Here is a 12,990-nt window from a genome sequence, read left to right on the forward strand (position 1 = left end):
CAGAAACGTATTTTTTTAATAGATAAAAAGTTAAGAGGCAGGTTTTTGTAACCTATTTATTCAATCACCATGACACACCTTTGTTTACTATCTTATAGCGGCGTATTGAACTGAATGAAATCCTGGACGGAGCCATCGCTCTCTGTGATCAAATGTCCTGCGACTGAACATTATTTGGATGTTATCCAATAAAGAACAGAATTATTACATCAACATTTTATTTTTAAACAATCATTTCAACAGGGTTCCTCACACAGGATGGGGTGGACGGAGAACAAGCATTCCGCGATTCCAATTTAGAACACCATCTAGCGGCCATTTTGGGTTCACTTTCTCTGGTTCAAGTTCTATAACAAACTGGACAGCGCTGATTATGTCATCTCTGGATCAGAACTGGGTGCTTTCTTCAAGTGGAATTTAGAACCACGTCCATTGTAATTGTTCTAACCGAGCCTATCGTTCTTCATCATAAGTTTAATAGTTGTGTTTGTCCACCCTACTAACGAACACCCATAGTTCTACTGTCAACACTTACTGATAAAGCCTCCCCATTCTTTCCCCCAACGGAGTAGGGTGAAGTTGCCCCTAGACGCTGGTCAGTTTTGCATCTCCTCCACTAATGGTTAAGGTTAGGATTCAGGCAGGGGAACTTCACCCAGCGTCTGTCCCCTCCCCAGCAGCCTGTGTCCTGCATCAGAATTCTGTGAATCATTTAGGTGGAATTTAGAACTATGTCTATTCCAATGGAGTCTATTGTTCTCCTGTCTGATGATGACCAACGTGTATCATTGTTTTTGTCCAACCGGCTAACATCACCTATAGGAATACTAAGCTTATCATGTCTTATGTTCAAATCCTCCTGGTTATTCACTCCGTCTCCTCTCCAGTATCAGCGTGTGTCCTGTCACTGTGGTGTGTCCGTTGGTGAGCCCGTAGCTTCTGACAGCGGCCGTATCTCTTCCCACAGTAGTCACAGCTGTACGGTCTCTCCCCTGTGTGAACTCTGTGGTGTATCCTGAGGTCTGACGCTCTAGAGAACCCTCTCCCACAGACCAGACACAGGTGAGGCTTCTCTCCGGAGTGAGACTGCTGGTGCTCCCTCAGATGTCCTGATTGGGTGAAACTCTTCCCACACACAGGGCAGGAGTAAGGCTTCTCTCCCGTGTGTGTGAGTAGGTGTCGTCTCATGGCTCCCAGGTGAGCGAACTTCTTGCCACAGTCGGGGCAGGGGTACGGCTTCTCTCCCGTGTGGATTCTCATGTGGATCTGTAGTACTGAGAGCTTGTAGCACTCTCTGCCACACACTGAGCAGCAGTGGGACGTCTTAGTTTTGTGACTCTCCTGGTGTTCAGGATGTTCTGATGTAGCGGGACTCGCTTTGCTGTCTAAGCCACAGTTAGGGCTCTCTCCTGTGTGAATAACAGAGTGGGTTAGGTATCGAGGCAAGTCGACTTTCATTCACAGTCCGTATCCCAAATGGTACCTTATTCTCTATCAAGTGCATCCACTTTGTCCAGGACCCTGGTCAACAAGTAGTGCACTTCATAGGAGATAGGGTGAACAGAACCCCAGTCAACTAAAGAACAGTCAGCGTTCTGCCTCCACTTACTATGTTGAACAGAACCCCAGTCAACTAAAGAACAGTCAGCGTTCTGCCTCCACTTACTATGTTGAACAGAACCCCAGTCAACTAAAGGACAGTCAGCGTTCTGCCTCCACTTACTATGTTGAACAGAACCCCAGTCAGCTAAAGAACAGTCAGCGTTCTGCCTCCACTTACTATGTTGAACAGAACCCCAGTCAACTAAAGAACAGTCAGCGTTCTGCCTCCACTTACTATGTTGAACAGAACCCCAGTCAACTAAAGAACAGTCAGCATTCTGCCTCCACTTACTATGTTGAACAGAACCCCAGTCAACTAAAGAACAGTCAGCGTTCTGCCTCCACTTACTATGTTGAACAGAACCCCAGTCAGCTAAAGAACAGTCAGCGTTCTGCCTCCACTTACTATGTTGAACAGAACCCCAGTCAGCTAAAGAACAGTCAGCGTTCTGCCTCCACTTACTATGTTGAACAGAACCCCAGTCAACTAAAGAACAGTCAGCGTTCTGCCTCCACTTACTATGTTGAACAGAACCCCAGTCAGCTAAAGAACAGTCAGCGTTCTGCCTCCACTTACTATGTTGAACAGAACCCCAGTCAACTAAAGAAGTCAGCGTTCTGCCTCCACTTACTATGTTGAACAGAACCCCAGTCAACTAAATAACAGTCAGCGTTCTGCCTCCACTTACTATGTTGAACAGAATCCCCAGTCAGCATTCTGCCTCCACTTACTATGTTGAACAGAACCCCAGTCAGCATTCTGCCTCCACTTACTATGTTGAACAGAACCCCAGTCAGCGTTCTGCCTCCACTTACTATGTTGAACAGAACCCCCAGTCAGCATTCTGCCTCCACTTACTATGTTGAACAGAACCCCAGTCAGCGTTCTGCCTCCACTTACTATGTTGAATAGAACCCCAGTCAGCATTCTGCCTCCACTTACTATGTTGAACAGAACCCCAGTCAACTAAAGAACAGTCAGCGTTCTGCCTCCACTTACTATGTTGAACAGAACCCCAGTCAGCGTTCTGTCTCCGCTTACTATGTTGAACAGAACCCCAGTCAACTAAAGAACAGTCAGCGTTCTGCCTCCACTTACTATGTTGAATAGAACCCCAGTCAGCGTTCTGCCTCCACTTACTATGTTGAACAGAACCCCAGTCAACTAAAGAACAGTCAGCGTTCTGCCTCCACTTACTATGTTGAACAGAACCCCAGTCAACTAAAGAACAGTCAGCGTTCTGCCTCCACTTACTATGTTGAATAGAATCCCAGTCAAATTCTTCTCCTTCAGAATTGATGAAACCACCAACTTCATCCTCCTCTTTCACTTCCTCCTTCTCTTCTACAATATGAACGTTGATCCCAGGTGTTTGAGTGATGTCCTCATGTCTTGGATCAGGACCCTGGGACTCTATAGCTTTGGTGCTGGATTGGTCACCGGGATCCTACAATGAAAACACATCAACAACCATGTTAGAACTCTATTTATAAACACAATACAAGACTTCTGTTCAATCCTGTCAAGACCTGAGAACTATGACATCAGCTTAGAAGGTTCAAGACCTGAGAACTATGACATCAGCTTAGGAGGTTCAAGACCTGAGAACTATGACATCAGCTTAGAAGGTTCAAGACCTGAGAACTATGACATCAGCTTAGAAGGTTCCCTGTGTAGCATTTAAAAAATAAATAATTTAATCTCATAAAATGTTGGTCATTTTTTCTCCCACCTTGTTGATGTGTGATGTAGGGGGACTTCCTCCTTCACTACCAGAAGAGCCATGGACAGGACTCTCACCTGTAGAGATAGGTTGGTATTATGGGTTATAATGAGACTACCAGAGCCATGGACAGGACTCTCTCCTGTAGAGATAGGTTGGTATTATGGGTTATAAATAACAATTTTGTTGCTTCTCGGCTACCTGCTAAACTTTTCATTTTATTTTACTTTCATTAACCATTTCATTAAAACTTTGCATTTAACAAATTTTGCCAACTTCTTAGTTTCGTCCTCGCTCTATTTTTTTCCCATTCAACTTTTTCACCCCGGACGCTTTATCTGGACGTGGTTCGTGAGGACCTTCACCAGCCGAAGCTAAGTAGTAACATTAACATGATGTCTTCTAATTGCAGTCGCTGTACTCATAATATACAGGAGAACTATCGCCTTATGGTGAGGATAGCTGTGCTGCAAGCCCAGCTTCAGACAGAATCGTTAGGCAAGGGTCATTTCAGTGTAGGAAAGGGCGAAACAGCGTCTGTGCCACCAGTAAGTACAGATAGTAGTATAAATCCCTCGCACAGTCCCCGCAGCCGGACAACTTTCTCATGGCTTCTGGAAGGAAATGCTGTTGGCATGCTCAACCGGTGACGCTCATTCAACCGGTTCCTCCCATTAAGCAACGAGTCGGAGTCAGAGGCCGAGCCTTCTCTGGTCTCTCCTCCTCCCGTTACGGGGTCTGAGAGGCCGAAGCCTCCCCACCATTAGCTCTGACAGATTGAAAACCCTTGTCATTGGCGACTCCATTACACGCAGTATTAGACTTAAAATGAATCATCCAGCGATCATACACTGTTTACCGGGGGGCAGGGCTACTGACGTAAATGCTAATCTGAAGATGGTGCTGGCTAAAGCTAAAACTGGTGAGTGTAGAGAGTATAGAGATATTGTTATCCACGTCGGCACCGACGAGGTTAGGATGAAACAGTCAGAGGTCACCAAGCGCAACTTAGCTTCAGCGTGTAAATCATCTAGAAAGAGGTCGGCATCGAGTAATTGTCTCTGGCCCCCTCCCAGTTAGGAGTGATGAGCTCTACAGCAGAGCCTCAAAACTCAATCGCTGGTTGAAAACTGTTTTCTGCCCCTCCTAAAAGATACAATTTGTTGATAATTGGCCCTCTTTCTTGGCCTCACCCACAAACAGGACCAAGCCTGGCCTGCTGAGAAGTGACGGACTCCATCCTAGCTGGAGGAGTGACCTCATCTTATCTACGAACATAGACAGGGCTCTAACTCCCCTAGCTCCACAATGAGATACGGTGCAGGCCAGGCAACAGGCTGTCAGCCAGCCTGCCAGCTTAGTGGAGGCCGCCACTAGCACAGTCAGTGTAGTCAGCTCAGCTAACCCCATTGCGACCGTGTCTGTGCCTCAATCTAGGTCGGGAAAATCTAAACATGGCGGTGTTCGCCTTAGCAATCTCACTGGAATAAAGGCCTCCTCCATTCCTGTCATTATTGAAAGAGAACGTGATATCTCACAACTCAAAATAAGACTACTTAAATGTTAGATCCCTCACTTCCAAGGCAGTTATAGTCAATGAACTAATCACTCATCATAATCTTGATGTGATTGGCCTGACTGATGAAACATGACTTAAGCATGATGAATTTACTGAGTTAAATGGAGGCCTCTTCGCCTGGTTACACTAGTGACCACATCCCCGCGCATCCCGCAAAGGCGGAGGTGTTGCTAACATTTGACAGCTAATTTCAATTGATATTTTTTAAAAGCAGTTTCGTCTTTTGAGCTTGTAGTCATGAAATCGATGCAGCCTACCCAAGCACTTTTTATAGCTACTGTTTACAGGCCTCCTGGGCCGTATACAGCGTTTCTCACTGAGTTCCCTGAATTCCTATCGGACCTTGTAGTCATGGCAGATAATATTCACATTTTTGGCAACTTCAATATTCACATGGAGAAGTCCACATTCTCATTCCAAAAGGCTTTCGGAGCCATCAACAACATCATGTCCAGCATGTCTCTGGACCTACGCATTGACACAGTCATACTCTGGATCTAGTTTCATCCCGTGGAATAAATATTGTGGATCATAATCCTGGACTATCATACCACCATTTTATTATGTTTGTAATCGCAACAAATAATCTGCTCAGACCGCAACCAAGGATTATCAAAAGCTGTGCTATAAATTCTCGGGACAACCCAAAGATTCCTAGATGCCCTTCCAGACTCCCTCCACCTACCCAAGGACGTCAGAGTACAAAAATCAATTAAACCCCTAACCGGGTATCTACATTTAACTTTGCGTAATACCCTAGATGGCAGTTACACCTCTAAAAACAAAAAACATTTGTCACAAGAAATGAACTCCCTGGTATACAGAAAATACCCGAGCCCTGAAGCAAGCTTCCATGAAATACCCGAGCCCTGAAGCAAGCTTCCATAAAATACCCGAGCCTTGAAGCAAGCTTCCATAAAATACCCGAGCCCTGAAGCAAGCTTCCAGAAAATACCCGAGACAAGCTTCCAGAAAATACCCAAGACCTGAAACAAGCTTCCAGAAAATTGGAAAGGAAGTGGCGCTCCACCAAACTGGAAGTCTTCTGACTAGCTTGGAAAGACAGTACCGTGCAATATCAAAGAGCCCTTGATTAGCTGCTCGATCAGTCTACTTTTCCAACCTGATTGAGGAGAATAAAGACAATCCAAAGTGTATGTTCGATACTGTTGCAAAACTAACTAAAAAGCAGCATTCACCAAGACAGGATGGCCTTCACTTCAGCAGTGATCATTTCAGGCACCTCTTTGATGAAAAGATCATGATCATCAGAAAGCAATTACAGACTCCTCTTTGAATCTGCATATTTCTCCAAAACTCAGTTGTCCTGAGTCTGAACAGAACTGCCAGGACCTCGGATCAAGGGAGACACTAGAGTTTTTTAATCCTGTATCGCTCGCAAATATTAATGAAAAAAAGTAATGGTCTCTAAACCTTCCAGCTGCCTACTAGACCCTATTCCAACTAAACTACCGAAAGAGCTACTTCCTGTACTTGTCCCTCCTATGTTGAACATAATAAACAGCTCCCTATCCTCCGGACTAAAAGTGGCAGTAATAAAGACTCTCCTGAAAAAGCCAAATCTTGACCCAGAAAATAAATACAAATATTGGCCTATATCGAATCTCCCATTCCTCTCAAAATTGTTGAACTGCCTTCCTGAACACAATGTATATGAAACGCTTCAGTCTGGTTTTAGACACCATCATAGCACTGAGACTGCATTCGTGAAGGTGGTAAATTACCTTTTAAATGGCATCAGACCATGGCTCTGCATCTGTCCTTGCGCTCCTAGACCTTAGTGCTGCTTTTGACACCATTGATCACCACATTCTTTTGGAGAGATTGGAAACCCTAATTGATCTAAACAGACGAGTTCTTGCCTGGTTTAGATCTTATCTGTCGTGAAAGATATCAGTTTGTCTCTGTGGATGGTTTGTCTTCTGAATTGTAAGTTTCGGTGTTCCTCAAAGTTCCGTTTTAGGACCCCTATTGTTTTCACTACATATTCTACCTCTTGGTGATAGCATTTAGAAACACAATGTCAACTTTCACTGGTTGGTATTTTTGGTTATAATGAGACTACCAGAGCCATGGACAGGACTCTCTCCTGTGGTGATAGGTTGGTATTACGGACTCTCCTGTGGAGATAGGTTGGTATTACGGACTCTCCTGTGGAGATAGGTTGGTATTACGGACTCTCCTGTGGAGATAGGTTGGTATTACGGACTCTCCTGTGGAGATAGGTTGGTATTACGGACTCTCCTGTGGAGATAATTTGTGAGTTAATTAATTGGGTTTGGTAAATAAGCCAACAAGGGGTCTAGGTTGTGTCCAAAATGGCACCCTATTCCCCACAGGGCTCTGGTCAAAAGAAGTGCACTATAAAATGAATAGTGTAAATTGGAACACACATCCGATACAACTGATTGTGTCACCATTCTGCCTCTACTTACTGAGATCAGGGAAACTCCAGCCAACTTCCTCTCCTTCAGCATTGATGAAACCACCAACCTCCTCCTCTTCCTCCTCCTCTCCTTCAGCATTGATAAAACCACCAACCTCTTCCTCCTCCTCTCCTTCAGCATTGATAAAACCACCAACCTCCTCCTCTTCTTCCTCCTCCTTCACTTTCACTGGCAGGCAGAGAGAAAGACAAAGCACATGTTTGTTAATTTATGACACAGCTATTGATGTACAGGCATCTTTAGTCTCAATGTAGAACTAATCATCATCATCATCATCATCAGGTCATGTGGTCAGGTAAACCTCTTGGGGACAGTTTTCCAGACACAGAATGTGCCTAGTCCTGAACTAACAAGCATTCTCAATGGGCCTAGTGCTGGACTAACAAGCATTCTCAATGGGCCTAGTCCTGAACTAACAAGCATTCTCAATGTGCCTAGTCCTGAACTAACAAGCATTCTCAATGTGCCTAGTCCTGAACTAACAAGCATTCTCAAATGGGCCTAGTGCTGGCCTAACAAGCATTCTCAATGGGCCTAGTCCTGAACTAACAAGCATTCTCAATGGGCCTAGTCCTGAACTAACAAGCATTCTCAATGTGCCTAGTCCTGAACTAACAAGCATTCTCAATGTGCCTAGTCCTGAACTAACAAGCATTCTCAATGTGCCTAGTCCTGGACTAACAAGCATTCTCAAATGGGCCTAGTCCTGGACTAACAAGCATTGTCAATGTGCCTAGTCCTGGACTAACAAGCATTCTCAATGTGCCTAGTCCTGGACTAACACGCATTATCAATGGGCCTAGTCCTGAACTAACAAGCATTCTCAAATGGGCCTAGTCCTGGACTAACAAGCATTCTCAATGTGCCTAGTCCTGGACTAACACGCATTCTCAATGTGCCTAGTCCTGGACTAACAAGCATTCTCAATGGGCCTAGTGCTGGACTAACAAGCATTCTCAATGGGCCTAGTCCTGAACTAACAAGCATTCTCAATGGGCCTAGTCCTGGACTAACAAGCATTCTCAATGGGCCTAGTCCTGGACTAACAAGCATTCTCAATGGGCCTAGTCCTGGACTAACAAGCATTCTCAATGGGCCTAGTCCTGGACTAACAAGCATTCTCAATGGGCCTAGTGCTGGACTAACAAGCATTATCAATAGAGATTCTCCATTAAAAGCTCTTCTTAGTCCAGGTCTAGGCTCACTCTGTTCGGGACACTCCCAGTCCTTTATGCATTGTTTATTATTAATAAATGATCTTCCAACTCACCCTGGATAGTAGCTGCCATCTCCCCGTCACTTTTACCACCACTTCCTGTCCTCTGGTGAGTCAGCTTGTGAGCCCGGAGATTCTTTGACCTGATGTAGCTCTTGCCACACTCTGCACAGCGGTAGGGCCTTTCTCCCGTGTGAACTCTGTGGTGAATCTTCAGATCTTCTGCTCTGATATACTGTTTCAGACAGATCAGACAGTGGTGCTTCTCTCCGGAGTGAGACTGTTGGTGCTCTTTCAGATGTCCTGATTGGGTGAAACTCTTCCCACACACAGAGCAGGAGTAAGGCTTCTCTCCCGTGTGTGTGAGGTGGTGTCGTCTCATGGCTCCCAGGTGAGCAAACTTCTTGCCACAGTCGGGGCAGGGGTATGGCTTCTCTCCCGTGTGGATCCTCATGTGGATCTGCAGGATGGATAACTTTTGGCAGTGTCTTCCACACACTGGACAGGCGTGAAATGTCTTGGGTTTCTGCTGATTCTCCTGAGCGGCTCCTGATGGAGGTTGTCTCTCTCCTGTGTGAATGATGCCACTAATGCGTTATAACATTAGTTTGATTGGTGGAAATACATGAATTCAACACATCTGGGTTAGACCAGTGTTTTTCCAATCCTGGTCCCAGGGACCCAAATGGGTGCATATTTTGTATTTATTTTTTTAAAACACCTGATTCAAATCAAGGGTTGGTGATGAGTTGAAAGTGTGTGAGTGGTAGGGCAAACACTCAAACGTGCACCCCTTTGGGTCCCCAGGACCAGGTTTGAAAAACACAGAGTTAGATGAATGTAAATCATCCAATGATAAGTCATTTTCTGTTAAATGACTATTCTGTCCCAAACATTCAAATTCAAAACATTCCAACTTACTAAAAAGAGAATCCCAGTCAACTTTTAGCAGCTTGGGACCCTGCAGTGTTCTCTGGTTCCTGTGGTTCCTGACAGGAACTGGTGACTGTGTGGGTTTAGGTCGAGTAGGACAGGAGTTAGACAGGCTGGATTTGCCATCACCGTCCTACAATAAATGTTGACATGCCATTTTAGTCATTTAACTGACACTCTAATCCAGAGCGATTTACAGGAGCAATTCGGGTTAAGTGCCTTGCTCGAGGGCACATCAACAGATTTTTCACCTAGTCGGCTAGGGGATTCCGGAAGGCTCCCGAGTGGCGCAGCGGTCTAAGGCACTATCTCAGTGCTGGAGGGTTCACTACAGACACCCTGGTTCGAATCCAGGCTGTATCACAACCTGCTGTGTTTGGGAGTACCATAGGGCGGCGCACAATTGTCCCAGCGTCTTCTGGGTTTGGCCGGTGTAGGCCGTCATTGTAAATAACAATTTGTTCTTAACTGACTTGCCTAGTTAAATAAAAATGTTATAAATAAAATTCTAACTAGTGACTGTCCCAATGCTTGTAACCGCTAGGCTAATCTGCCACAGATACAATGATGGAACAGAGGGATGTCTGATGCCAACTACAATGTATTATTATACTACTACGACCATGAGTTTTACCCTGACAATGTCTCCTTCCCAAATGGCTACATAGTACAATGCTTCAGTCCTATGGACCCTGGTCAAAGGCAGTGCACTATATAAGGGAATCGGGTGCCACTTGGAACAGGCCAATACGATCTGATCAGGAAACGCTCCACAAGGCCCAGAGTGTTCCTGGCCAGGTCACGTGGTCTTTAGTCAGGGATAAATCTGCGGCCTACATTATGAATCTGACAGACCGCGAAAGATTGCATTTACTACCATTACTTACTGTAATGGAATATAACGATCATTAGATGGAGCAATAACCCAGGAATCAACTGACCGCTTGCCTTTTATTCTACGATAACTAGCCACTAACATTTGGTATGACAACAAACCATGGCGCTAGCTAGCTACCTAGCGAGCGTTTGTTACTAGATGTGCGCTTTCTCACCTCATCCATTGTGAATCGACCCAACAGTTCTTCAGTAGACTTTGGGGTTTGGAGAAATTTCCACTGAAACCAACTGTCACCTCAGAACGGGGGTCGGCTCAGTTGTCGTGAAACTATTTGACAGCTAACTTGTTAGCTAAACAAGCTAAGTTACCAAAGTAGTTTTGTGCCTCCTCGCGTCTAACTCGTTAGAGTTACATCATGTTTTTTTGACAGACGGGCGAATGTCTATGCCAATCACAACCGTATCAGAAATGGCATATGGACATATTTTATCAGTATTTTGAAGTGAAGTAGCTAACTTGCGCCTGCATCCACCTACTTCCGGGATATTCTTCTTCGGTCAGTGAGCAGCTTCTGGCGCTCTACCGCTACGTATTGGAGGAGAAAGGCAGTAAAAATGAGGGAGAGGGGCAACTGCCTGGTAAACTGCAATAGACCCTAGTGACATTAATTAAAACATAATTGATTCGTAAATCTAGGGAAAGGAGCAGGTTTTTAAGGGTTATTTATTCAATCATGACATTGATTGTGCATAGGCGTCAGTGAGTGGTGGTATTGCACGTGTTGGCTACAACGCACTGGGTTTATGATTGGCACCACCAGAACTTTGACAAATACAAATATGATAAAATGTGAAGGAATTTAACATAATTGCAGAATCTCTTCAGTCGGGTTCTCCAAACCTGACTGTCATTCAACGGAATGTTCGTGGTCAGTAGATGGGTCAGTTGTTTAGCAACTAGCAGTGAGGGCGCAACTTTGGGGAAAAACAGGCGTGGTTGGCTTATATTGTTGACAATATGTAAACAATATTTTTATTCTCCAAATGTTTATTGAAAACCAATACATTTGCACAATGAGCACTTATTCAAATAGCTCAAATATATCGTTACAGTTGTTGGTTAGCTAGCTGGTGAATTTTAGCCATATTAGCGTAGATGAGACATCAGTCACAACAAGACATGGTATCGAGAACAATGTGAAACTATGGCAGCTTCTTGTCACTGTTGCGTGCTATATGACGTTCAGAATCATAACTCATGGCCTTCTGCCCCATCCACTTGCACGCATCATTTTCGTGACTATAAAATGTTATTAGTCACTATAAAATGTTATTAGTCACATGCGCTGAATACAACAGGTGTAGACTTTACAGTGAAATGCTTACTTACGAGCCCCTAACCAACAATGCAGTTAAAAACATTTAAAGACAACCCTTCTATACACTATATATACAAAAATATGTGGACACCCCTTCAAATTAGTGGATTCGGCTATTTAAGTCACATCCGTTGCTGACAGGTGTTTAAAATCGAGCACACAGCCATGCAATCTCCATAGACAAACTAGTAAAAAGGCCTTACTGATGAGCTCAGTGACTTTCAATGTGGCACCGTCATAGGATGCCACCTTTCAACTAACTGTAAGTGCTGTTATTGTGAAGTGGAAACCTCTTGGAGCAAAGACGGCTCAGCCGCAAAGCTGTAGGCCACACAAAGCGGTAGGCCACACAAAGTGGTAGGCCACACAAAGCGGTAGGCCACACAAAGCTGTAGGCCACACAAAGCGGTAGGCCACACAAAGCTGTAGGCCACACAAAGCGGTAGGCCACACAAAGCTGTAGGCCACACAAAGCGGTAGGCCACACAAAGCGGTAGGCCACACAAAGTGGTAGGCCACACAAAGCGGTAGGCCACACAAAGTGGTAGGCCACACAAAGCGGTAGGCCACACAAAGTGGTAGGCCACGCAAAGCGGTAGGCCACGCAAAGTGGTAGGCCACACAAGCTCACAGAGCAGGACCGCAGAGTGCTGAAGTGTGTAAAAATCGCCTGTCCTCAGTTGCAACACTCACTACCGAGTTCCAAATCGCCTGTCCTCGGTTGCAACACTCACTAGAGTTCCAAATCGCCTCTGGAAGCAACATCAGCACAATAAATGTTTGTCGGGAGCTTCACGAAATGGGTTTCCATGGCCGAGCAGCCACACACAAGCCTAAGATCACCATGCTCAATACCAAGCGTCGTGCAGAGTGGTGTAAAGTTTGCCACCAATCTTAACGCTACAGCATACAATGATATTCTAGACGATTCTGTGCTTCCAACTTTGTGGCAACAGTTTGGGGAAGGCCTTTTCCTGTTTAAGCATGACAATGCCCCCGTGCACAAAGTGAGGTCCATACAGAAATGGTTTGTCGAGATCAGTGTGGAAGAACTTGACTGGCGTACACAGAGCCCTGACGTCAACCCTATCGAACACCTTTGGGATGAATTGGAACGTAGACTGTGAGCCATACCTAACCGCCCAACATCAGTACCCAACCTCGCTCATGCTCTTTTGGCTGAATGGAAGAAAGTCCCCGCAGCAATGTTCCAACATCTAGTGCAAAGCCTTCCCAGAAGAGTGGAGGCTGT

General features: G+C 45.1%; 1 protein-coding gene across 1 annotated transcript; it reads right to left on the reverse strand.

Annotated features, from left to right (window-relative positions):
* Window positions 1–52: 52 nt before the first annotated feature.
* On the reverse strand, window positions 53–10,937 carry LOC120043013 (zinc finger protein 2-like). Its single transcript, XM_038987747.1, has 7 exons — window positions 10,575–10,937; window positions 9,511–9,655; window positions 8,644–9,159; window positions 7,362–7,541; window positions 3,336–3,403; window positions 2,858–3,050; window positions 53–1,409 (listed from the first exon to the last, which is right to left on the reverse strand). The coding sequence occupies exons 1-7, from the start codon at window positions 10,581–10,583 to the stop codon at window positions 868–870; spliced, it is 1,653 nt and encodes a 550-aa protein (XP_038843675.1). The 5' UTR covers window positions 10,584–10,937; the 3' UTR covers window positions 53–867.
* Window positions 10,938–12,990: the final 2,053 nt, after the last annotated feature.

This window comes from Salvelinus namaycush, unplaced genomic scaffold (genome assembly GCF_016432855.1).
Source record: "Salvelinus namaycush isolate Seneca unplaced genomic scaffold, SaNama_1.0 Scaffold833, whole genome shotgun sequence".
Lineage (NCBI taxonomy): Eukaryota > Metazoa > Chordata > Actinopteri > Salmoniformes > Salmonidae > Salvelinus > Salvelinus namaycush.